Source organism: Crotalus tigris, unplaced genomic scaffold (genome assembly GCF_016545835.1).
Source record: "Crotalus tigris isolate CLP2741 ecotype Arizona unplaced genomic scaffold, ASM1654583v1 scf7180000024276.985868, whole genome shotgun sequence".
NCBI lineage: Eukaryota > Metazoa > Chordata > Lepidosauria > Squamata > Viperidae > Crotalus > Crotalus tigris.
In genome coordinates this window covers 412,634-436,888 of record NW_024100448.1, presented here as the reverse complement: position 1 = coordinate 436,888, position 24,255 = coordinate 412,634, and the positions used below count along the sequence as shown (strand labels likewise).

The 24,255-nt window shown below is 35.9% G+C and overlaps 1 protein-coding gene across 11 annotated transcripts in view; it reads left to right on the top strand.

The window, feature by feature from the left end:
• NTRK2 (neurotrophic receptor tyrosine kinase 2) overlaps positions 1-24,255 on the top strand; it is a 193,283-nt gene that overhangs the window by 56,314 nt on the left and 112,714 nt on the right. For 7 of the 11 annotated variants that reach the window (XM_039323504.1, XM_039323506.1, XM_039323499.1 and 4 more), the window contains 3 exons: positions 1,758-1,790; positions 6,839-6,942; positions 7,800-7,899. In XM_039323504.1, coding sequence (XP_039179438.1) covers positions 1,758-1,790; positions 6,839-6,942; positions 7,800-7,899 — 237 coding nt within the window. The remainder of the gene's footprint in view (positions 1-1,757; positions 1,791-6,838; positions 6,943-7,799; positions 7,900-24,255) is intronic. The other 4 variants (XM_039323508.1, XM_039323501.1, XM_039323507.1 and 1 more) reach the window with 1 other exon arrangement.

Sequence of the window (24,255 nt, the reverse complement as noted above, 5' to 3'; positions counted from 1 at the left end):
TTCTATGTCTAATTGGTTGGCCTTTCCAAATGTCCTCAGTTGAACAGCACATAACATTAGAGGCAGTATACACTATGTAAGTTGGGTGAATTAGCAATGGGGCCTAGCCACATCATCAGTGCCAATTAATGAATGTTTTGATAAACTGTAAGTGCCTGGTGATAGTCTGGAGGGTGAGGGTAGGGTTTGATATTCAATCACCCTCTATTGGGTAGTTGGAAATTCCAATAACCAATATGTAACTGTACCAGGAAAATGATATGCACTGTGTACCAACATGTTACAATAATTTAATTGAATTCTCCTCAAATAAAGAACAACTACTTATTTGGGAGCTGTTTGGAAGAATAGAGGGAACTAGATGTAGAAGTATAATTAAAGATAAATGAAAAACACAAGAGGGAGAGGAATCTCTCTCATACTTTTTTCCTTTCCTCTTAACCTCTTGCTTAACTAATTAATTAACCTACATAGTATTATTAACTTTAGAGCATAAGACGGAAGAATAATTGTCTAGGCATGCAACAATATATTCACCTATAAATTTCAATCTCAAAAATCTGACTACAGTCTTTAACTTCTCTTTCCATTTCAGGAGCAACATTCCAAAATGGCTTCAAATCTTTTGAGCATGTGACTTTCACTCTATCTTAACCTCTCCTTAAGTAGCTGTGCCTATTATTTTATTATTATGCACTTTCCAAGTCTCTATATTTTTAAGGAATTTAAAAACAAAAACAACCCAAATGTGATATGTCGGAACATTCAAAATTTAGAACAAACACCCCACTTTTTCCAAGCTTTGAACAAAGCACTAGAATATGGTGTGGCTTTTTTTCAGAACTTGGAGTGTTCCAAACTAGGATACATCTCTAATGCAAACACATTACATGTTTGGATTTATCTGTTCATCAGATAATTGGGAGTGCAGTGGGGAGGGGAGACAGTCTTACTAAATTAGGCTAATCTTGTAACTGTAACATTATAAAAGAAAATTGTCTTTGTTGATCTTTAGTAAAAAGTGTATTTTTTCTTGATGTTGATTTATGGACTGAAAATCTTTTATTTTCAAGATTAACACTTAAATTTCTACAGCAGATTTCAAATGAATGACCAATTTTTTTTAAAAAAGTGTAATGTATGACACATGTTTAGTATCACAACCTTCCCTAACATGGTATCTTCCTAAATATATTGTACTGTAGCTGTCAGATTTTATTAATTGTGAATTATGGAAATTGTATTGCAACATACTTGGAAGGAACTAAGTAAGGGAAGTCTGCATTAAGGATTGGAGTGGAACTATTCAGACTATTGTATTATTTTCTTTCTTTCAGAAAATATTGTTTCATAGTTATAGATATAAATGATCCCAATTAAAATCTGAATTCTAATTTTATGAAAATTGTTGAATTAGTATATTATCAAAGTGAAATACAATTGTGCCAAACAATGGAGTAAATCTTTTCTCTATACTACAGTCATCCTTCATGCACTCAGTTCCATCCTGGAGAACAGGATGTCATTCCAGATCTGAGGTCATGCAAAGGCTGCAGTAAGAAGAAGTAATGCTATGTGTAAAAGGGATCACTTTTGATTTGGGATTTTGCTCCCATGGCCAGGAAATTTTAGAATTAATCATTTGCTTCTGGCAATGGTAAGCTCAGTGCTACATTAAATATAAAGTAAATGTAAATGTGATGCAGTTACACATGTTGTTTCACTATGATATATTTCTTTTTCTTTCTGTTCTATAGGCAGTCCGTTCTATGATCATCCTGGTTACATTGGTATATTTTCCTTTTCTATTATACATATATATATATGTAGATATATATAAACATGTAGTAATTAAATGTTTGAAAGAGAAGATAGATATTATACTCCGATATGATTTGCATGCTGTTTAAATATCACTAGAAATGTTTATGATGGGCATGATTCAGCCATGGTTAACATTTTTAGTGTCAATACTTTGAACTTTGGAAATGTTGACATATACTTAATTCTTTCATTAAAAATGATGTGCTATCCTGCTGACTTTTCTAAATCAGAATAATTTTACAAATGAAGGTGAATACATGTGTCCCAGGATAATGTTGCAGGATCCAATAATTTTCCTCATCATATTCATTAAAATATCATGTCATAACTAGTAGTTCACTTCTGAATCTTTGGCAGAAGATATGATTATGCAATAATAATAATAAATTCATTGTGATACAATAGTAAAAAAAATCCCCATTCCAGTTTCTTAGGTCTTCATAGAGAGATTATGCAATTTTTAAATTTCTTTATATTTTGATCAATCTTGACAATGTCTCTTGTTTTATTTTTGAGCTCTTAGTGCCTCTCAATCTAAAGAGAAAACATACTGAATTAATATGAGATAATCCATTTTTATTTGTTGTTACTAATTTCATTTCACAATGTGGAACAAAAGTTATACAATGTATAGTGATATATCCAGTGTTATTGATAAATCAGAAATTAATTTATTTCTCAGAGTTTAAATTTCAAGGTGCTTTGAATTTTCAGCTTTTTATACAAATTTTGTCTGCTAACTTTATCATAATTTCCTATATATAAAAAAAGTTAAGGCTTCAATCCTATACATATCTATCTGTAAGCAGGGCTTTTTAAAGATATGGGGTAAACTTCACTGCCTGAGAAATGGCAGGAATATCTAAGCTAATGGAATTGTTATTTTAAAGAACACTAAATAGTTCTCAATTAGCTTTGGAATCCATAATTTTATTTGCTTGATTGTGAGATACAGACTTAATTGACACATGATTGGACTGGGACTGTTTCATAAAATCAATAAACTATTTTTTTTCTCAAATGCTCAAAGACTAATAATAGGTAGGACTCGCATACTAATTAAATTATTTACAATGCAGTGATATTTAAAGTTCTATATTTTTGTATAATTGCATTCATCCTTGAAAGTCCATCTTAAATAATGTTTCTATAATACCCTTGTATCTGCTGCCAAAGTAGGAAAGCTGCCCAATCCTGATAAATAAATCGATATTTTTAATTATGAATCAGTCAGCATAAATGTTAAAGAAATATGGCTTTATGCCATATCATTAAAATTGTATATATTGAATTATAAATGATTCATGGAAAGATTAAAAAGTTATAAACAAAAGGAATAGACAACAAAACTACTGTAATATGGAATTCTTTCTGTTCTGGATTTCAGCCATGCATTCTTTTCTCCCCATTCTATCTTCATTTCTTACCCTCTTCTCCACCCCCTTAATATAAGTTAGCATTCCAGGGCCATTGAATAAAGGACCATAAGTTGTTTTGCTTCCTCCCTGTCTTTCCTTAGTGCTAAAATCAATTTGTTCTATAATATTGTTGGAAAGTGATGGATACCAATAGAAATTGTGCTTTCTAACAGAAAATAGCCCTCATCTGAAATAGATTTTAGTAAGACCTTTAATACATTCTCCCCAATTAAGCCTAGCAGCATTGCATTTATATCAACCATTGCTCTCTCTTACAATTATCTTCATAGCACAGCATCAGAAAACCCCTTTTCCCCCTTGGCTGGGCGCATTTTGCAATCATCACACAATGGAGTTGTGGTGGCACTAGGTATGTGAAGGGATTTCGTGCATATTGGACTCCCTAGACAACAAATGTTGGACAAATCCAGGAAACAGTTGCATTTTCTTTCCTCCCGTGAAGCAACTGAATATTTTTTTTTATTCTAGTGGATTGTAAATTTGATCAATAAGTAATTATCCTTTAAGATGGCAAAACTTCATTAAATTCAGTGCTAAAATTCTAATTTAAACAAGAGAAAACAAAATATACACTGTTTTGGTTCTTTAGCTCTGAATCTTTATGGTTTTAAATATTTTAACAGCCCAGGAAATGTCATATTTGGGGCAGTTTATAAGTTCCTTTAATAATTAAAATAGATTATAGAAGCAATGCACATTAAAATACTATCCAAGATTTTATATTTCTATATACTTGGTATTTTTATGTTATTTAGTATGGCGAAACATGTTTTCAGATTGTTTATACAAAAATTAGGAAAGAAACTGAAATCTAAAGTTCTCATCTTAGAAGAGGAGATGAAAAGTGAGAGTGGGTGAGCTTATAGAGGGCTAATATCACACTTAATCCTGATTTAGATAGCAGCTCAGTTAGTTTCACCGACTTCTTTTTCTTCCTCCTTCCCACCCTCTCCCCAGGCTGTCAAATGTAATATTAAAATAATTGCCAGCCACACAAATCAACTTGCTAAAAGATAAATGATAGGGAACAAGATATTTCAGAAAAGTCAAAACGTTTTATATACTTTGGGAGAAGAATGACATTACTTAAAGTGATTCTCTAATAATAAGACAAAGAATCTGTACGAGTAAAATTATTATTATTGCTTGCTCAATTTTTAGTCTTAGATCTGGAAACATCATTGTCTCCCACCCCAAAAGTCATTAAAATTATATAAAAGAGTGAATTCAAGCTGTATAATTTTCAATGCATTAACAGAAAACATTTTGCATGATACCACTTGATACAACGGGAAACTAAATATTCCTTTAAAAGTTTATATAATTACATTGAACATTATGATTATTTATTTTTAGTTTTCAAAATTGGCTCAATCCATATGATCAGATATTTCTGTTTGCCCTTCATATTTTAGGTTCGTATAAAGTAATGTAACCATTTCCTACTTGTGCCATTCATTTATAACTCCTGTAATTTCTAAGAAGACACTTATTTGGAGAAAACTTATACACAAGTAGTTGTTGACTTACAACAGTTTGTTTAGTGATTGTTCAGTTACAATGGCACTGAAAAAAGTGACTTATGATCATTTTTCACACTTATGATCAATGCAGCTTCCCTATAATCATGTGATCAAAATTCAGGACTCACATTTATGACAATTGCAGTGTTCCAGGGTCATGTGATCACCTTTTGCCACCTTCTGACGAGCAAAGTCAATGGGGAAGCCAGATTCACTTAACAACTATGTTACTACTTAACTGCTGCAGTGATTCAGTTACCAAATGTAGCAAGAAGAGTCGTAAAAATGGGGCAAAACTCACTTAACAAATTTCTCACTTAGCAACATAAATTTTGGGCTGTATTAAGAAATGATAAAGAATGGAAGTTTGATGTGACAATAACCTCACTCTTGCTTTTGAATTTTATGACTTTCTTGAATCTTGAGAGGAATTGTGCTTGCTAATTAAGCTTGTCAGGAATACACTCTGCAAGTGGCTTTAACTGTGTTTTCATTTGTAAATTTTAAAATACATATAGGTTATGGGCTAAATTTCTGACTTCTAGGTTTGGAAGGCTAGGCTGAAAGCCTTTTCCTTTTTAAAAGGAACTTCTCACCAATCTCCACTCTTCAAAAAACCTGGTGTAGTCAGATAGGGTCGCCTGTCTAACACCTTCAGGAGCAGATTGACTTTAAAAAAAAAAAAACTAGTAGAGTCAATACTGGAAACCAATCCTTCTCTCGCCCTCCTCCATGTTAACATTTGGGAATCTTTACTACCAAGTAAAATTCTCCAAAATGCAAATATTGCTTTGCAGAAATAAGCCTGCAATGGCCAATGGATTTGTATAGACTCAATACACCTGGAGTCACCAGACTAGAGAAGGTTGATTTATTCTCTATACCAAGAGTCTTCAAACTTTCCCCTTTTATGACTTGTGGACTTCAACTCCCAGAATTCCTCAGCCAGCATGAGGAATTCTGGGAGTAGAAGTCCACAAGTCACAAAAGGGCAAAGTTTGAAGACCCCTGCTCTACACTGAGGGAAGAACTAAGAAATGTTTTGTTTGGAAGAACTGTACCTTGCATGGGCCATACACTACAATCTTCTCAACTACTTGATATCCAAGTCACACCACAGAATTACAGTGAATTTTGAAGGAATCAAAACCATTCCTATTTTGATTGGATTAAATAATTAATCCCGACCTTAAATAGTTAGCATTTCTCAAAAAGCAGCATTATTTCTCACAATACTGCTATTCTGGCCCACATAGCACCAGGGAGAGACCAATCTATGAATTTTGTTTCTCTCAAGTTCTCATTTGTGCAGTCTTAATTTTATTTCATCACATTTCTGTATCAACTAAAGACATTTAGAAGAAAATTAATGGGGAAATTATTGAAGAGCTTTTAAAAAAATTTATTCTTTTGTCCTTTCAGATTCCTACACGAATTAAATTGTTTTCCTATTGCATGGTATGTTAGCTGGAAGTTAGCTTTTTTGCCGGTTTGGAATGTTTCTGCATTGTGCAGTAATTTAATTTTTATTATATTAATAGATTTTATTATATTCCATCTTAAACATTCCCAGATTTACTACATTAAAAATACTCCCACAACTTTTAAAATCTTTGCATTTTGTTTGAAAATAGGTTCCTTTTTCAGATTTAAAAATATACATAGAACCCACAAACAATAGCAGGTCAGAAGCAGCAGAAAAAGCTAGGGAATTTCAGTTGTCTCAGGCAATCATGAATATTTCCACAGTTTTCTACAGGTATCTCCAGTTTGTCTAGTATTCTGTCTCATAGTACATATGAGTGTAGCTTTTCTCCCTCCCTCTAAATATCTCCATATCTCTTCTGTTATTTCCCATAATCTTCATTCTGACTTCCACACACCTTCAGTCCTAAACAAGTCATATAGCAACGTGGAAAATAAGTAGATAGAATTGAACAGTGTGTTCCAAAATCTTTGCAAATTTTAATCGTATGCGTTTAGCTTTTTTAGCAGACACACACACACAAAATTTACAATACTGAAAGAAAATAAATATATTCTTTCTCTTAGAAGATTATGGAACACCAACAAATGATTTTGAAGACACTACAAATAATAGTAATCAAGTTACTTCTACGGATGTCTCAAACAAAGACAATGAAGATAGCATCACTGTAAGTATAAACATCATTTCCTGGTTTATAATCACAATAGACTTTCTGAGTAAGAATCTAGTTGGCCTAGGATATTTTAGCTTGCAACAAGACACTATTTTGCATGTACCCTGGAGCTTTAAGCTGTGGTTTTGTAATGTGAAGCAATTTTTTAAGGACAAGCTGGTCAAATTTAGACATAACATTATTTACATAATTTGATTCATGCATTTCAGCTGATACTAGGAAATGATGGCTCCCAAGCCACAAGAATGTAGCTTTCATTTACACTTTGAACTTGTTTTCTTTAACATGTAAAAATAAAGCATAATGCTAACTGAAAGGCTGCAGTGCACCCTGAAATAATTGAAATGACCAAAAAGTTGGCATATCCTGGTTTAAAATCATGTTCACATTTCCTTCATTTAATTTTCTGCAGCATTATGCTTGGATTTCGGTCTCCAGATGTCTATCCTTTGATTTTACTAGTAAACTTGGAGTTCTGGTACTTGTAGTTCAAGCACATTTAGAAGATGCCAAGTTAGAGGAGCTATGTAAAGTCCTAGTCCTGCCTTAGGCATAATGATAGCAGGATGTCCTTGGGCCAGTCACTTTCTCTCATCCCTAGAAGGGAGGCAATGGCAAAACAATTCTGAAAAATTTTTCCAAGAAAACTGCAGGGACTTGTCCAGGCAGCCTCTGATAATTAGACATGATTGAATGGAAGAAACCCCCTCCACGCACCCTTACTATATGTTTAAGAATGTTGCCAGTATATTATATTAATATTAATAGCAAATAATCTAATTAATATTATTAGAATAGCAAAACCTGAAAAATTGAGCAGTTTGATTTATGGTTGCTTGTTTTATTCTTAGGTGTATGTTGTAGTGGGGATTGCTGCACTGGTGTGCACCGGCTTAGTTATTATGCTCATTATTCTCAAGTTTGGAAGACACTCTAAGTTTGGAATGAAAGGTAAGATGACTGCTTTTAATTCTTCTTTCCATACGTTTCTCTGCTGACTGTTTTACATAGTTATTTAGACAATAACAGGTATACACTTCAGTTCTCTTATTCAAACAGTTATTCAAATTGTTTAAATATGTATAGGTAGCATATTTCTGTTGTATCGTTTCTGTTGAATTCACTGATTTTCAGTAGATTGATGTATGGGATTGGTTCTAACAGAAATTAATTTACGTGCAATGTAGGTTCCACCTCACTTGATATATATTAATATATTTTGCAAGAAATATTACAGTTATTTTATTTTTGAAGAACTTTTCATATAAAGTCTGGAGATTTCAGATCGGATCTTGCCTTAACATTTCTTCAACACCTCCCCTGCTTCAATATATTTTCCTCACTGACCAACCAGAGGACCTGGCATTGACCAGGTTTCTTCTCCTTGCGTTAACCAGCATGGTTTTTTATCCATGGATCCTTAAGATAAGGGCATGAAGTCCTATCATCAGTTCTAAATGACTATAATTCTGATATGATTACATTCCTCCAAAAAAGTAGGTAGTTTATTCCTAAAATAGACTTAATTGCTATGTAAGGAAGTAGAATACAGAATTGGAAGGAACCTTGTAGGTCATCTAGTCCAACCCCCCACCCAACCCCCTGCCTACTATTCCCACTGTAAAAGTAAAGATAGGGAAGTAGCATCTATTTATATGCAAAGAATATACATGAATCTGTTTTAGATCCTTCTTTCACCAGTTTTCTTATCATAATGAGGTGTTTATATGTAACGTGAGTTTTAGATAAAAAAGAAAGAAAAGAAAAAAAAGCATTTTTATTCTCAAGGCTGCAATGAGATTCAAACTACCCTGACATTCCTGTGGTGATAAAATCAGCTGAAAATCTACATTGTTGTTCATGCAAGTTCTTTACTTAAAATGGTTGTACCCAGAAACAGAGCAGCAGTCCCTGCATGATAGATGGTCCAGTGAAAATTGACTTTAATCCATGAACTAGAGAAGAAATTACTAGGGAAAGAGGGTGCAGAGAACAGAACAGAATAGAACATAATAACAGAGTTGGAAGGGACCTTGGAGGTCTTCTAGACCAACCTATACCATTTTAGACAAAGCTGCAGACATCACCTCTAAAGTCAAGGTTTTAGCTTAGGTCAATGGATGTTAAACTGGGGTATATTCTGGGGTAATGGCTAATTGCTACTTTTTAAATCGCGGACCCAATTTGGGAATACTGTTGCTAAGATGCTTGTGAAAACAATAAAGTTGGGGTTTTTTTCCCTGTGTTAATGGCATTATTCAAGCCCAGGAAAAAAGGTATTTGCCTGAAACAGTTTAAAAACTACTGTTCTATATAATTAGTATTCTTTCAGGAATTTGTAAGGATATACTGTATGTAGTAAAACTATATTTGTGCTTGTTGAAGTTAACAACATAATACTACATCTAGAAAGATATACAGTACAGTATTTTGGCCGTCAAGCAGATGTAGGCTAACAAACTATTAAAGGTTAAATATTCTAAATGTTAAATATTCTGATGCAAAAATGGCATTTTGCAGAGCATAGAATCCTACTCCTTTTTCATTTTTCTTCATGGCTGATTCCTTTCCCTTCAGTGCTTCGGTTTCATTTCACACCATGTCACTTTTTAGCCCATTGTGGTTACTGAGAATAAATAAAAAGAGAAATAGGGGTTTGAGTGGATGTTTCAGAAGGCAGGCTGTTGATTATCATGTCACCTGAGCACATTCCCATTCTATGTCTTTTTATAAATGTTCCTTGACTCTCTCTGTCTCTCTGTCCCCCCCCCTCCCCATACACACACACATAAACACATATTGCAAATATATTTATTTGCATAGGGACGGGATCTTGGTCTCAGTGAATATGGAATTGTATGTGTGTATGTACATATTCTTAGAACTTTATGTTCGAAAAACAGATGGAAATGGGTGAGTGAATTGTATCTTTTTCTTAATAAAAATGATTATGCATTTCCATGTATACTGCTTTCATTTCAACATTTCCAGTAAGCAAGGTTGTTTCAGAAGGGTTTTGAATGTATGGGAACACATAAAAAAAGGGTCTTTTCAGATCCTTAAAGCATCCCTATCTTTTTTCCAGGCTTGAATGGCTGTTTGTGAAGTTGCTTTAGAGCAGTTTTCAGAACAGCCTCATGTCCTGGAAGAAGACATGGCTGCTTTAACAATATGAAAAGAGGTGCTTGGTATGTGTGCTCACTTATTCCAAAGTACCTTTTACCAAGGAATTGAATAGCTCTAGTTATATAATCATATTTATTAGGTTATATGTAATACTTTTTTAAGGGTTTTCTCTGATATGAATATAAAAATATAAAGGAAAAACATTCCTACATCTTAATATAAACTCCCATTTTTTTAGATAAAGATTTTTGTATGTCATGATTCCCTTTTTTTGTCTAATTCTAAGGTCAGTACAAGTCAGAGGTGATAATAGTTACATAGAAGGAAAAGATTTTTTAAGAAGTTGTATTTCCCAGATTTTCTATTTTCTATTTCTTAATTAGTTTTAAAAAATGACTGAAAATAAAATTTCTCTCTCTCTCTCGAATGTAATTTAGAAATGTTTTATCCTATGTTTATAGTTTTAAAGTTTTAAAAAATATGGGTTATATATTAGTACATGATATGCATTAATGTATGATGATGATGATGAAGAAGAAAGTGTTTCAAGTTAACAAAAATGTAGAGTTGTGGGTTAATTTATAAGAAAGACACGTTATCTAGTTTGGGAATATTTATTTCTTGTTCAGGGTGTAAAACCTATTTAAGATAAACTTTTTAGAAAATAGAAGAGAGTCATTTGGGACAACAGCTAAGGCAACCAGGAAACTATAATCCCTTGGATCTGAAGCTGGCTGGGATATCTTGGGCCAGTCACTCTCTCTTAGCTCTAGGAAAGGGGCAATGGCAAAGTACTTCTGAAATGTTGCCAAGTAAACTGTATAGACTAGTCCAGGCATTCACTGAGAGTCAGTACTGACTTGAAGGCACCCAATTGTAGAGAATGCTTTAAAATATCCTGGATCATATGGAGAGCTATATTTGTCTTCTAATCAGTCTGAGAATACTTCCCTTTTAGATCACCCATTTGAATGCATGAAGATTGGACCGAGTCCTTTATACGTATAGGTAAATGCTTAAACATAGCTCATGTAATTAATATATTTGTAGTTTGGAGTATTCTCTACTTTCTAGATAGTTGGTAAGCAAATCTGATAAAATTCCTTGACTGATTGCTTTTGAGCTTTTTTATTTCTAGGACTCTTTTTGGAAGCAAAGGGTATCACAAATATTTCTGAGAATAAAGTACAATGATAATAGATAAAAAAAACCTAATAGTTTTATGTCCTTTTAGATCCCGAAAATCAACTATGTGAAATTACTGGTACATTTATTCAATAAATAGGGATAATTTGATTGATATCCCTCATTATTGATTTTGTTTTAATAAAATATATAGCATTCTGAATTTCAAGAGTGCGTGCATCTTCCAGAGTCTGGACATGCAGATTAATAGGAAAAGATGTATTTATGCATACATTTAATTCTTCAAATGTCTAATCTTGGCATTAGAATGACTGGGAATGGTTTTTACGTGTAGGAACACCACATTTGTTTACATAATATGATGGAACCGGTGCTTCCCAGATGTGTCAGTACTACAATAACCAAACTTCCAATTCAAATACAAGGTGGGGAAGCTACTACGATGCTTATTGAAGACATGTTGGTGTTGGCTTTCAAGTGAAATAAATATGCAAATATTTTTAGGATTTTCCAGACCTTAAAAATAGGTTAACTTAGCATTATACTTTTCAGCATTATCTTATACTCTTTGATGCCATAATAAATGGTAGAAAGTACACAATTTCCATGTTCTATTTTATTCACTTTATTTCAGAAATTGAGTTTATCTCTGCAGAGAAAAAAACACCAAAAGTAGCATACATGTACAGAGGTTAGGGACTCTTCATTACCCCAAATTAGAGATTCTTTCTTAGGAAGTTTTGCTAATAAATGTATTAGGAACATTCTTGATTTAATACAGAATTCCAAATTCTGCATTAGAAGCTTAACATGTATTTCAGCTTCAAAAAAATTCCACGAGGATCAAGGAAACAGCAGTTTCTCAAAAAAGAAAGGGGGGGGGCTAAGAGAACACTAAATGAAAAATGTGGAGATTTTTCACAAAAAAAAAGAGCAAAAGCGATCATAACTGCCGTTTCTTTGCCTCTTTTGGTATCTTCTATTTCAAGGAAATGGGAAGAGAAGGGAAGAAAATTATTTTTCTAAAAGGTAATCATTGCTACAGCAAAGTGCTGGAATGATGTTTTAAATAATAATTTGATCAATGTGATAACACAGATCTGCATTTTTACCAAGAAATGTAAAAAAGATACAGTAAAGGACTACATTTGCCAGGGATTTCTTTAGCTCTTCCCACATATGAGCTATGTTATCATTGCTACATGTTGTAGTATGCACATATGTACATTTACGACAGTCAGCACTGAAGGCAAAATTAAACTTCCCTTTCAACTATGCTTATTGTAAAATCATTTCTTCTATTTTCCCATCCTCCATCTTTTTATTCCTGGCCCAAGATTGGCCTCTTCCAGCCACCTGACCCAATTATCAGCTCATATACCATATTTTCACCAGTTATTTTTATAGTTACGTATAATTTGTGACTTTTTCTTAGCATTTACTAGTATCCAATGAAAAACATATATTTTTTTTCAGAAACCATAGCTATTATTGAATTGAATTCAAAACACAAAAGTATTTTCATTATTTTAACTGTACACAGTTAAGTAATTTGTATTCATTTCTAGCTGCAATCTGTGTTATACTTCAAAATATTTTTTGCTTTCTAACTGTTGCAAAGAAGGCCATGATTCATTAAGAGAAGTTACAGTGCAAGCTAGTAGTTTCATATTACTATAAGAAGGCAGGAATTGAACACCATGTATAGTAAGAAATACTCACTGCTGTCAATAGCAATACATTCTCCTTAGAGCAGAGGTTAAATGAATATAGACAGCCTCTATTTAGTAAAATATTGATGATGTACCAATGAGTCAGTCATAGTGTTTTTTCTGGATGGTAGAGAAAATGCTAAGTCTTTTACCCAATTACTTTTAATGCCATGCTACATTTATAGCATCTTGCATTCCATAATAATCCCATAACACAGTAAAAGTTTCCGTCCCCTATGAAAGCAAGTTTTAATCCTTCATGTGCTATCATTCCATTGAAAACAGTGCTTGGTGGGCATCATACATATTTCCTTTCTAATATGGACACCATTGGCCTATCTTAGATGCGTACACATGGACACACTTACGCATGTTCATTTGCAAAGGCTTTTACTCAGGGTAACTATAAGTAGTGGCAGGCAAGATGTGTATGCAGTTGCATGCATAAGTTTTGAACAGTCCCAACTCTAAAAATTTCTCTGTAGGGAAGTTTTCAATAATTAGGTCTGAAGCAATTGGCAGAAGCATTTTAGAGCTATGGTCCAAAGATCTCAGTAGGATGGGTAGGTTGTCGGCTGGTCCAGATTCAAAGGAACAGTTTCAATATACAAGACTTCAAGGTGCAAAGAGGCAGAGATTCCGGCAAACAGAGCAATTGTTCCCAACAAGAGTTTGTTTGCTAGGAGTGGCTCTAAAACAGCCCCCCCCCACACGCACACCAGGTACATACAATCACTGCAAGGAATGCCTTTCCCTTAGTCTTCCTTCTGCTTTTCACTCAGCCCTACGAGTCTTAGTGCTGAGAGATCGTCCTGGATCAGGCCCCACATCCTAATGTTCCCAGCTGCTTCAAATGCTCTCTAGCCTTGCTGCCATCTGAGTGTCCTCTGAAGTGACCCCACACCAGAGTAAGAGCTGGCCCTGATACTCAAGGGGTGGTCCCTGTTTTTCTAGAAACTTTAGCTCAAGTTCTTCAGCTTCCTTTTATAAAGACATATTTTTACAGTGAATTAAAAGATCCAAGCAATTTAATGTTAAACGTAAATGGCTCATAGTATTTTGATATAATACAGTTATAAATTGCCCATAATAAATATAACACTGTCCTTGGGGAAAACCCTTTATTCCCTTTATTCAGCCATTATTGCTGACATGGTTGTAAATGGTTTTCATAGATAAAAAAAATAAGCGATTTCAGAGTAGTTACACTGAACAGTACAATCAAAAAAAAAAAAAAACCCAACCTTTAGAATGTTGAATAAAGATGGTCTGAGTTAAGAAAGGCATGCATACCGATATTTTGAAAGAATTCTAAGAGAACTTGCATTTTCCTTTTTTAAAGACAAATTAAGTTCAAAGTACCTAGTTGTAATTCATTAATGATTCAGAATGGTTGGTTTCCAATTTCACTGTTCAAGTCACTAGACAAATTTCTGTGCCAAGGTCACTGTTTTCACCTTTTCTTTCTTTTTCTGAAAGATCCCTTTTCTGCCCCAGTCCCTGACATTTTGGAAGCATTTAATTATGGAACAGAAATAAAGAGGATTTTTTATTTTGAGTAAAGAACAAATAGAGCTATTTTTATTAAAATAATCAGTTAGTACAAGTTTTGAAAGGAAATTCTCTGTTTTCTGCCTGGGGTGAGAAAAAAACTTACCTTAAATCATTCATATAGAGCAGGGGTGTCAAACTGGTGGCCCACGGGCCGGATGCGTTATGTGCAGACCACACCCACCCCGGCTCTGCAAAGGCAAAAAACATCATGATACGTCACGTGACGCAATCGAGTTTGACACCTGTGATATAGAGAATAGATAATTGAGATTTGGGCCAGATGCAATTAGCCAGATTTGTCATAAATTGATTGGAAAAATTTAAGCTTGGCAGCTAGGTGGTAAGAGGAACTGGAATTAACTTAGAACTTTTGGTAAATGAAATTGTATGTCCATTAGCTACATATTATCTGTTTTCAGATGTAAGACATTTTGCAAGCATAAATTATTTGAATAGCTTTGAAAACTTTTATTTAAAAAAATAACGTTAAACTTGGGCTGCTTACACATATGATGGCGGAAGTTAGATTTTTTTTTAATTATAATGGACCAAATTATAACAAGGAATCCTAATTTTATTTTTGTTTTAAAATCAGTAGCTAAATCAGTTTGTTTTTCATGCAGCATTCACCAATCTTCTGATATGTGAAGTCAAATGCATTAACATTTAAATGTAAAACCTGACTTTTGGAAACATAAAAGCATAGGTGTTTGGCTCCAATGAAAGCTACCATACACTTTTTCAAGTTTATTAAGAAGCTACTGAAGCAACTACTTCAGAGTTGTTACATGTGCGTGATAGCAGTAGCAATAGCACTTAGACTTATATGCCACTCCATAGTGCTTTTCACACTTTCTGAGTGGTTTACAAATGTCAGCATATTACCCCTAATAGTCTGGGTCCTCATTTTACTGGCCTCAGAAGAATGGAAGGCTAAGTCAACCTTGAGCCGGTCAGGATCGAACTCCTGGCAGTGGGCAGACTTAGCCTGCAATATTACATTCTAACCACTGCGTCACCAAGGCTCCTACAGTTTCTGTCTGGATTTCTCCAAGACTGTTCTCTCTCTTTAGAAATTCAACAAGCAATCAGAAGTTAAGAACAGGAGAGCAAAAGGCCAGACTTGGATAAGCATTTTGCTTTTATAAAAAAGTTAATAAAAAGGAAATAAATTACTGTAGAATCAAGGAGTCAATCTTTTGTTGTTGTTGTTGTTAATTGCGAAGTCGTGTCCGACCCACCGCAACCCCATGGACAATGTTCCTCCAGGTCTTCCTGTCCTCCACCATCCTCTGGAGTCCATCCAAGCTCACACCCACTGCTTCAGTGACTCCATCCAGCCATCCCATTCTCTGTCGTCCCCTTCTTCTATTGCCCTCAATCTTTCCCAGCATCAGGCCCTTCTCCAGTGAGTACTTCCTTCTCATTAGGTGGCCAAAGTATTTGAGTTTCAACTTCAGGATCTGGCCCTCTAAAGAGCAGTCGGGGTTGATCTCCTCTAGGACTGACCGGTTTGAACACCCTGCAGTCCAAGGGACTCGCAGGAGTCTTCTCCAGCACCATAGTTCAAAGGCCTCAATTCTTTGGCGCTCAGCCTTTCTTATGGTCCAACTTTCACAGCCATACATTGCAACTGGGAAAACCATGGCCTGGACTATACGCACTTTTGTTGGCAGGGTGATGTCTCTGCTTTTTAGTATGCTGTCTAGATTTGCCATAGCTTTCCTCCCCAGGAGCAAGCGTCTTTTAATTTCTTGGCTGCAGTCCCCATCTGAGGTGATCTTGGAGCCCAGAAAAATAAAATCTGTCACTACCTCCATTTCTTCCCCATCTATTTGCCAGGAATTGAGAGGGCCGGATGCCATGATTTTGGTTTTCTTAATGTTGAGTTTCAAGCCAACTTTTGCACTCTCCTTCTTCACCCGCATCAAGAGGCTCTTTAGTTCCTCTTCACTTTCTGCCATTAGAGTGGTATCATCTGCATATCTTAGGTTGTTGATATTTCTCCCGGCAATCTTAATTCCAACTTTTGTTTCATCTAGCCCTGCCTTTCTCATGATGTGCTCTGCATATAAGTTAAATAGGCAGGGCGACAGTATACAGCCTTGCCGGACTCCTTTTCCAATTTTGAACCAATCAGTGGTTCCGTGTCCAGTTCTCACTGTTGCTTCTTGACCCGCATATAGGTTTCTCAAGAGACAAATGAGATGGTCTGGTACTCCCATCTCTTTAAGAACTTGCCACAATTTGTTGTGATCCACACAATCAAAGGCTTTTGCATAGTCAATGAAGCAGAAGTAGATGTTTTTCTGGAACTCCCTAGCTTTCTCCATGATCCAGCGTATGTTGGCAATTTGATCTCTAGTTCCTCTGCCTCTTCGAAATCCTGCCTGTACTTCTGGTAGTTCTCGATCCACATACTGCTGGAGTCTAGCTTGTAGGATTTTAAGCATAACTTTACTAGCATGTGAAATGAGTGCAATGGTGCGATAGTTTGAACATTCTTTGGCATTGCCTTTCTTTGGAATTGGAATGTAAACTGACCTTTTCCAATCCTGTGGCCACTGTTGAGTTTTCCAAATTTGCTGGCAAATTGAGTGTAGCACTTTTACTGCATCGTCTTTTAAGATTTTGAATAGCTCAGCTGGAATACTGTCACCTCCACTAGCTTTGTTGTTGCTCAGATTTTCTAAGGCCCATTTCACTTCACATTCTAGGATGTCTGGTTCGAGGTCAGTGACCATCTCATTGTGGTTATCTGGGATGTTAAGCTCATTCTTGTATAGTTCTTCTGTGTAGTTTTGCCATCTCTTCTTAATCTCTTCTGCCTCTGTTAGGTCTCTGCCATTTTGGTCCTTTATCATGCCCATCTTTGCATGAAACGTTCCCTTCATATCTCCAATTTTCTTGAAGAGATCTCTGGTCCTCCCTATTCTGTTGTTTTCTTCTATTTCTTTGCACTGTTCATTTAAGAAGGCATTCTTATCTCTTCTAGCTATTCTCTGGAATTCTGCATTCAATTGGGTGTATCTTTCTCTTTCTCCTTTGCCTTTCGCTTCCCTTCTTTCCTCAGCTATTTGCAAAGCTTCCTCAGACAGCCATTTTGCTTTCTTGCATTTCTTTTTCTTTGGGATGGTTTTAGTTGCTACCTCTTGTACAATGTTGTGAACTTCCATCCATAGTTCTTCAGGCACTCTGTCTAACAGATCTAATTCCTTAAATCTATTTGTCACTTCTACTGTATATTCATTAGGAATATGATTTAGTTCATACCATGCTCAATAGTAGTAACTGTGAGAGGGACCTCGGAGTCCTAGTAGACAATCACTTAAATATGAGCCAGCAGTGTGCTGCAGCTGCCAAAAAGGCCAACACAGTGCTAGGCTGCATTAACAGAGGGATAGAATCAAGATCACGTGAAGTATTAATACCACTCTTCAATGCCTTGGTAAGGCCACACTTGGAATACTGCATCCAGTTTTGGTCACCACGATGTAAAAAAGATGTTGAGACTCTAGAAAGAGTACAGAGAAGAGCAACAAAGATGATTAGGGGACTGGAGGCTAAAACATATAAGGAACGGTTGCTAGAATTGGGTATGTCTAGTTTAACGAAGAGAAGGACAAGGGGGGACATGATAGCAGTATTCCAATATCTCAGGGGCTGCCATAAAGAAGAGGGAATTCAAGCTATTTTCCAAAGCACCTGAAGGCAGGACAAGAAGCAACGGGTGGAAATTAATCAAGGAGAGAAGCAACCTAGAACTAAGGAGAAACTTCCTGAAAGTGAGAACAATTAATCAGTGGAACAGCTTGCCTCCAGAAGCAGTAAATGCTCCAACACTGGAAGTTTTTAAGAAGAGACTGGACAGCCACTTGTCCGAAATGGTGTAGGGTTTCCTGCCCGAGCAGGGGGTTGGACTAGATGACCTCCAAGGTCCCTTCCAACTTTACTACTACTACTATTATTATTATTATTATTATATACCTGAGTGGCCTAGTGCTTTTCCCTACTTTCTTCAATTTAAGCCTAAATTTTGCAACGAGAAGCTCATGATCTGAGCCACAGTCAGCTCCTGATCTTGTTTTTACTGACTGTATAGAGCTTCTCCATCTTTGGCTGCAGAGCACATAGTCAATCTGATTTCTGTGTTGACCGTCTGGTGATGTCCATGTGTAGAGCCGTCTCTTGGGTTGTTGAAAAAGAGTGTTTGTTATGATCGTCGTATTCTCTTGACAAAATTCTATCAGCCTGTGCCCTGCTTCATTTTGTACACCAAGGCCAAACTTGCCTATTATTCCGGTTATCTTTTGGCTTCCTACCTTAGCATTTCAATCCCCCATGATGATAAGGACATCATTTTTTGGTATTAATTCTATAAAGTGCTGTAGGGCTTCATAGAACTGGTCAATTTCATCCTCTTCAGCACCAGTGGTTGGGGCATAGATTTGGACTACTGTGATATTGAATGGTTTGCCTTGGATTCGAATTGAGATCATTCTGTCATTTTGGGGATTGTATCCCAGTATTGCTTTTCCTATTCTTTTATTGACTATGAAGGCTACTCCATTTCTTCTGAGGGATTCTTGCCCACAATAGTATACCTGATATTCATCTGAGTTAAATTCACCCATTCCTGTTCATTTTAGTTCACTGATTTCTAAAATGTCGATGTTCAGTCTTGTCATCTCTTTTTTGACTACGTCTAGCTTGCCTTGATTCATGGATCTTACATTCCAGGTTCCTATGGAGAAAAAATCTTTACAGCATCGGACTTTCCTTTCACCACCAGATATATCCACAGCTGAGCGTGCTTTCGGCTTTGGCCCAGTCGCTTCATTCTTTCTGGCGCTACTAGTACTATCCCTCTGCTCTTCCCCAGTAGCATATTGGACACCTTCTGACCTGAGGGGCTCATCTTCCAGCGTCATATCTTTTTGCCTTTTAGTACTGTCCATGGGGTTTTCATGGCAAAGATACTGGAGTGGTTTGCCATTTCCTTCTCCAGTGGATCACATTTTGTCAGAACTCTCTGCTATAACCTGTCCGTCTTGGGTGGCCCTGCACGGCATAGCTTATAGCTTCATTGAGTTACACAAGCCCCTTCGCCACGACAAGGCAGTAATCCAATCTTTTAACAGGGCTCAATCTTAAGAGATTTAAATTTAAGAGATTTAAATCTTAAATTTCTATTTATGTAGCAGTGTCATTGATGGAAAGCACCTGTACCAAGATTTACTAGCTTTCCTGTATGATCTCAGGTGGTTTGCTTGTTTTAGCCCCAAAATTCTCTGTTTCAAAATTTTGTTTGTATTCTTTTTTAAAATCTATAACCAGTACCTATGCTATAAAGCAGGGGTGCTCAGGGACCAGTTCCGTGGAGAAAGGTTTTTCCATGGACTGGAGAGTGCATGGTTGTGTGTGCTGCCTGCATCCCACAGATGGGGCTTTGCTTGTTTGTGTGGACTGGTTGATGGCATACCGCAGTCCGGTACCGGTCCTGGACCGCGGGTTGGGGACCCCCGCTATAAAGGGCTTTATAACTAGCATTGGAATGGCAAAATTCTTGGTGCCCTCTAAACCTTGTTGTTTACTTGCAAACATTTCATTACTCAATTAGATACCATAATCCATGTGGGATTTGCTGCCTATATAAAGAGAGAAAGAGAGAGAGGTGTGGTTGGAAGAGAGGAATCACCATGTTGCTATACTGTATGTTCCTCCTTAGTTCTGTCTCCCTTCTGATCTGCTTGCCCCCCTTACATTCTTGCTGCAGGATAAATTGCCTTAAACACATTTTTTCCCCATCTTTTTTATCTTCCCAGCCTTTTTAAGTTCTCCACTGCCCCCAATCCTGTTCATGCTTACTTACCGGAAATCTCATCTCTTTCATCAGTTTATTGCAGGATCCTCCTGGCACTTAAAATAAGAGGCAATGTAGAAATGTGAAATAAAGTAGAAAGCCTTTGCCCACCCAAGACAAAATTCTTTGGAGTTTCCTCTTTTGTTTCTCCTGTTGCTGATAGGCCTGGTCCCCTTCCCCAGCCCAATAGGGCCAAGTGGAATGAAGGGCCAGGGAGTTGGGTGTTGATCATTAGGCCTGGGAATGATATTGGCTGTTGGGACTGGTAGGGCTGGAGCGGAGCTACTGCTGACAGTAAAATGCTGAAAATCTATTCCACTAAAGGAGTTAGAATCAAGTTTACACGGAGCATTCCCAAAGCAGCTGACTTTGGAATTTAAATTGGAACCAACAATTAAAAAAAAATCAGCTGAATTTTTTATCCAAGCATACTCTCTGCTTAACATGTAGAAAAGCCTGTCTTAACATGCTGCCTGAGTGACAGCCCGAAGATGTCATGACATTTCAGAGATGCAACTGCTGGACTTAAAACCTGACACTGTTGCATAAAGCAGGGCAGGTTTCAATTTGTTCTAAGCAAAATTTTTCTTTCCCTGATTTGTTTCTGAGCTTAAATCATTATTTTTATCCATCCAATCTCCCCAGCTGCAGCGCAGTTAAGAATATCGGCTCACAATCTTTTTATTCTACCCCTCTCCTTTTCTCCATAAGAGCATAGTTACACAGTTGGGTGTTCCTTCTGTACAAATAAGAACATCTTTTTATTAGCACACTGTCCTTACTTGCAGGAGGAATATTCAGAGATCCCCTTCATCAAAACCTGTTCATACTCCAGAAAAGTGGAAAAAACGGGGAGAGACAAAAGAGATGTTATAGGCATGAATGTTTGACCTGATTTACTGACCTATTTCTGAGTCCTCTGGGATGGAAGCTGACAAATTTAAAATTTAAATAGAAATTCTAAATCATCACTCTAGAATGACAAACATAAATACTGATTTTCTGTTTAAAAACAAGATTAAAAACGGGAAAAAGTCGTGTATGCAGATATAGAATTAAATCTGTTTGTGTGCCCAAGGGGTTGTGTACTTGTGTTCCTCAAGCAGAAGCTTCTAAACAGACTTTCAGTATGTGGCAATGTGCTTGAAAAATGAGGGAATTTTCAAAAGTGGATTAGGATATGGCACAGGAACAAAAAGACTTGTTAAAATTGATTAAGGCCTTCTTCTGCCCTTGAGGTGACTTTTTTTGAATCTGAGAAGGGCTGAAAAGGAAACGAAGGATAATAATTTTGCATTTATGATACACAGGCACTTTTAATCAATATTTAATATTGAATCAACATTCTTTTTTAATTAGTTCTCTTGACAGGACAGAACTAATCATGGCATTAACTCTGTGCATGGAGTCAACATTCATGATTTTTGTAAACACCATAAGTATTGACTCAGTTTGGTCTAATGGTTAAAGCACCAGGCTACAAAGCAAGAGACCATGCATTCAGGTCCCGCCTTAGCCATAAAAGCCAGCTGAGTGACCTTGGGCCAGTCACTCTCTCTCAGCCCAATTTGCCTCATGGGGTTGTTATGGGGAAAATAGGTGGAGGAAAGGAGTATTAGGTATGTTTGCCCCTTTGAATTATTTACAAAAACAATAAAGGCAGGATATAAATACATAATAAATAAATAAAAGTAAACTTGGCATTATGAAAGTGTAATTTATTTAGTTCCCTAATAAGCAACTTAGATGCTATCCTATGTACCTCAAATGTAGCTTTCATAACAGACTTCCTCTAAAAGGTAAATGGCAGCTTCTGACAGATAATTTTGATTCATTCCATGGCAGGGACAAAACCCCAAACATTTCATTCCAACCCCCACTTATCACATTATTGTTCAGCTCCTCAAGGATTGCTATTTAACAAATACATGTGCATAAATTACATAATTTAAGATCTAATTTGCATCATATCTCAATTGGGAGTCACGTGCTTCTACATTGTTCCATATTGCTGTGAACACAAAGAAAGAGTCATCTATAATATTTATTTATTGACATGTGTAATTTTATTTTATGTATCATATACTTTATTTCCATCGTATCTATTTCCCATCTTTTCCCTGGAAACATATTTTAATATTCTAAATTTATCCAGACCCTTAATCTGTCTATACATTTCTAAGATCAAAATCTTATTTAGCTTTTTCCTATTTACCGGTATTTCAGATTCTTTAAATTCTAAGGTTATGATTAAAACTTTCTTCCATTCATGATTGAAGGCAGACTCACCTGGCCATTCCAACTTGTCATTCTGAAGGTCTCTGATAACTTAAAATTAATTAAAATTCCACAAGTGTTTAGAAAGTAAGGTATGTGAACTTAGTGTCTACTAAGGCTCTACTTAGTGTCTACTAAGGCTCTACTTAGTGTCTACTAAGGCTCTATTTAGTGTCTACTAAGGCTCTACTTTGGTTGCAAGCAAGACAGCCAATCTTTCTCTCCCCAGTGTTCAGACCTATCAAAATCACTGTCCTGTGGTCTCCTTGCAAGGAGCAGCTGTCTGGAACACATGTGAGTGAAAGATAAAAAATACAGATTAATACCAATACCTGCAATTAATACAGATTAATACCAATACCAATACCTGCAATTAATACAGATTAATACCAGTACCAATACAGATTAATACCAATACCTGCAAGTAAGAAAAAAGAAAATAGATATAAGTGCAGGAAAGGAAAAAAGTAAAATAAAGAAAAATATAAAAAGAAGTGACTTCCATTCTTATTTATAGCAGTTATAAACACAATTTTAAATTTACCTTTTTTTCTAAAATTAAAGCATAACTTTCTTCTTTTTTCTAAAATTAAAGCATAACTTATAATCTATCCTATCTAATCATCATTTCCTTAAATCAGGGGTCCCCACCCCCTGGTCCGTGGACCAGTACTGGGCTGCGGCATGCCAGCAACCGGTCTGCACAAACAAGCAAAGCCCCATCCGTGGGATGCAGGCAGCACACAAAACCACACACCATCTGGTCCATGGAAAAACCTCTCTCCATGGAACCAGTCCCTGGTGCTCAAAAGGTTGGGGACCTCTGCCTTAAATCACAAGTTCATTTTTTCTTTTACACCAAAAGTCCATAAAGAGTTTCCAGTAAGATATTGTCTTTTCTGTAATCAAGAAGTAAATTTGGCCAGAAAATTCCATTATTTTCACCAATCACTCTGTAATTGTGGGTATTGCCACATCTTTCCATCTTTGTGCATACAACAATCTTGCCAAGTTATCATGTACAAAAACCAAGTCCCATGACTAGAAGGGAATTTTTTTGGGAAATTTACATAAATATAGCTTTAAAGCCTATTTAGTCTATATTTATTTGCTTTGCAGATTTATTGAACAACACAAAACGAATTCAGTATACAGTTAAAACCATAAAATCCCAAACAAACATATATAAGAAACACCAGGGGAACTGCATCAGTAAATTCCCTTTTATTTTAAATATCCTTTCATATATATTAGCATACAAGAGTGTTGAGAAAGGTTTTTAAGTATCCAGCAGTCTGATACTATTGACGAGTGGTAGGTTTGCACCTATTTACTCTGATTATATGTTTGGAGACTTTCAAGGAAAGCTAAAAAGGAGCCAGGCCTGCAGCTTATTTCAGCAACTAAAGGATATGTGATCTTGCTCAATGATTCACTTAACCTCCCTGTGCATTGATTAAACATTTGCAAAAGCAAGCTAGTCATTAGGAATTGTCTAAAGTTACTCAGTAAAGGCTCCATATTAGATTTACACTTGTTACTTGGGCCTGACTATCAGTGTGAGATAAGAAAATAATCCAGAGTTTTTAAAATATTCTTTTTTTGTTGTTCTTCCTTGTCATTCCCATG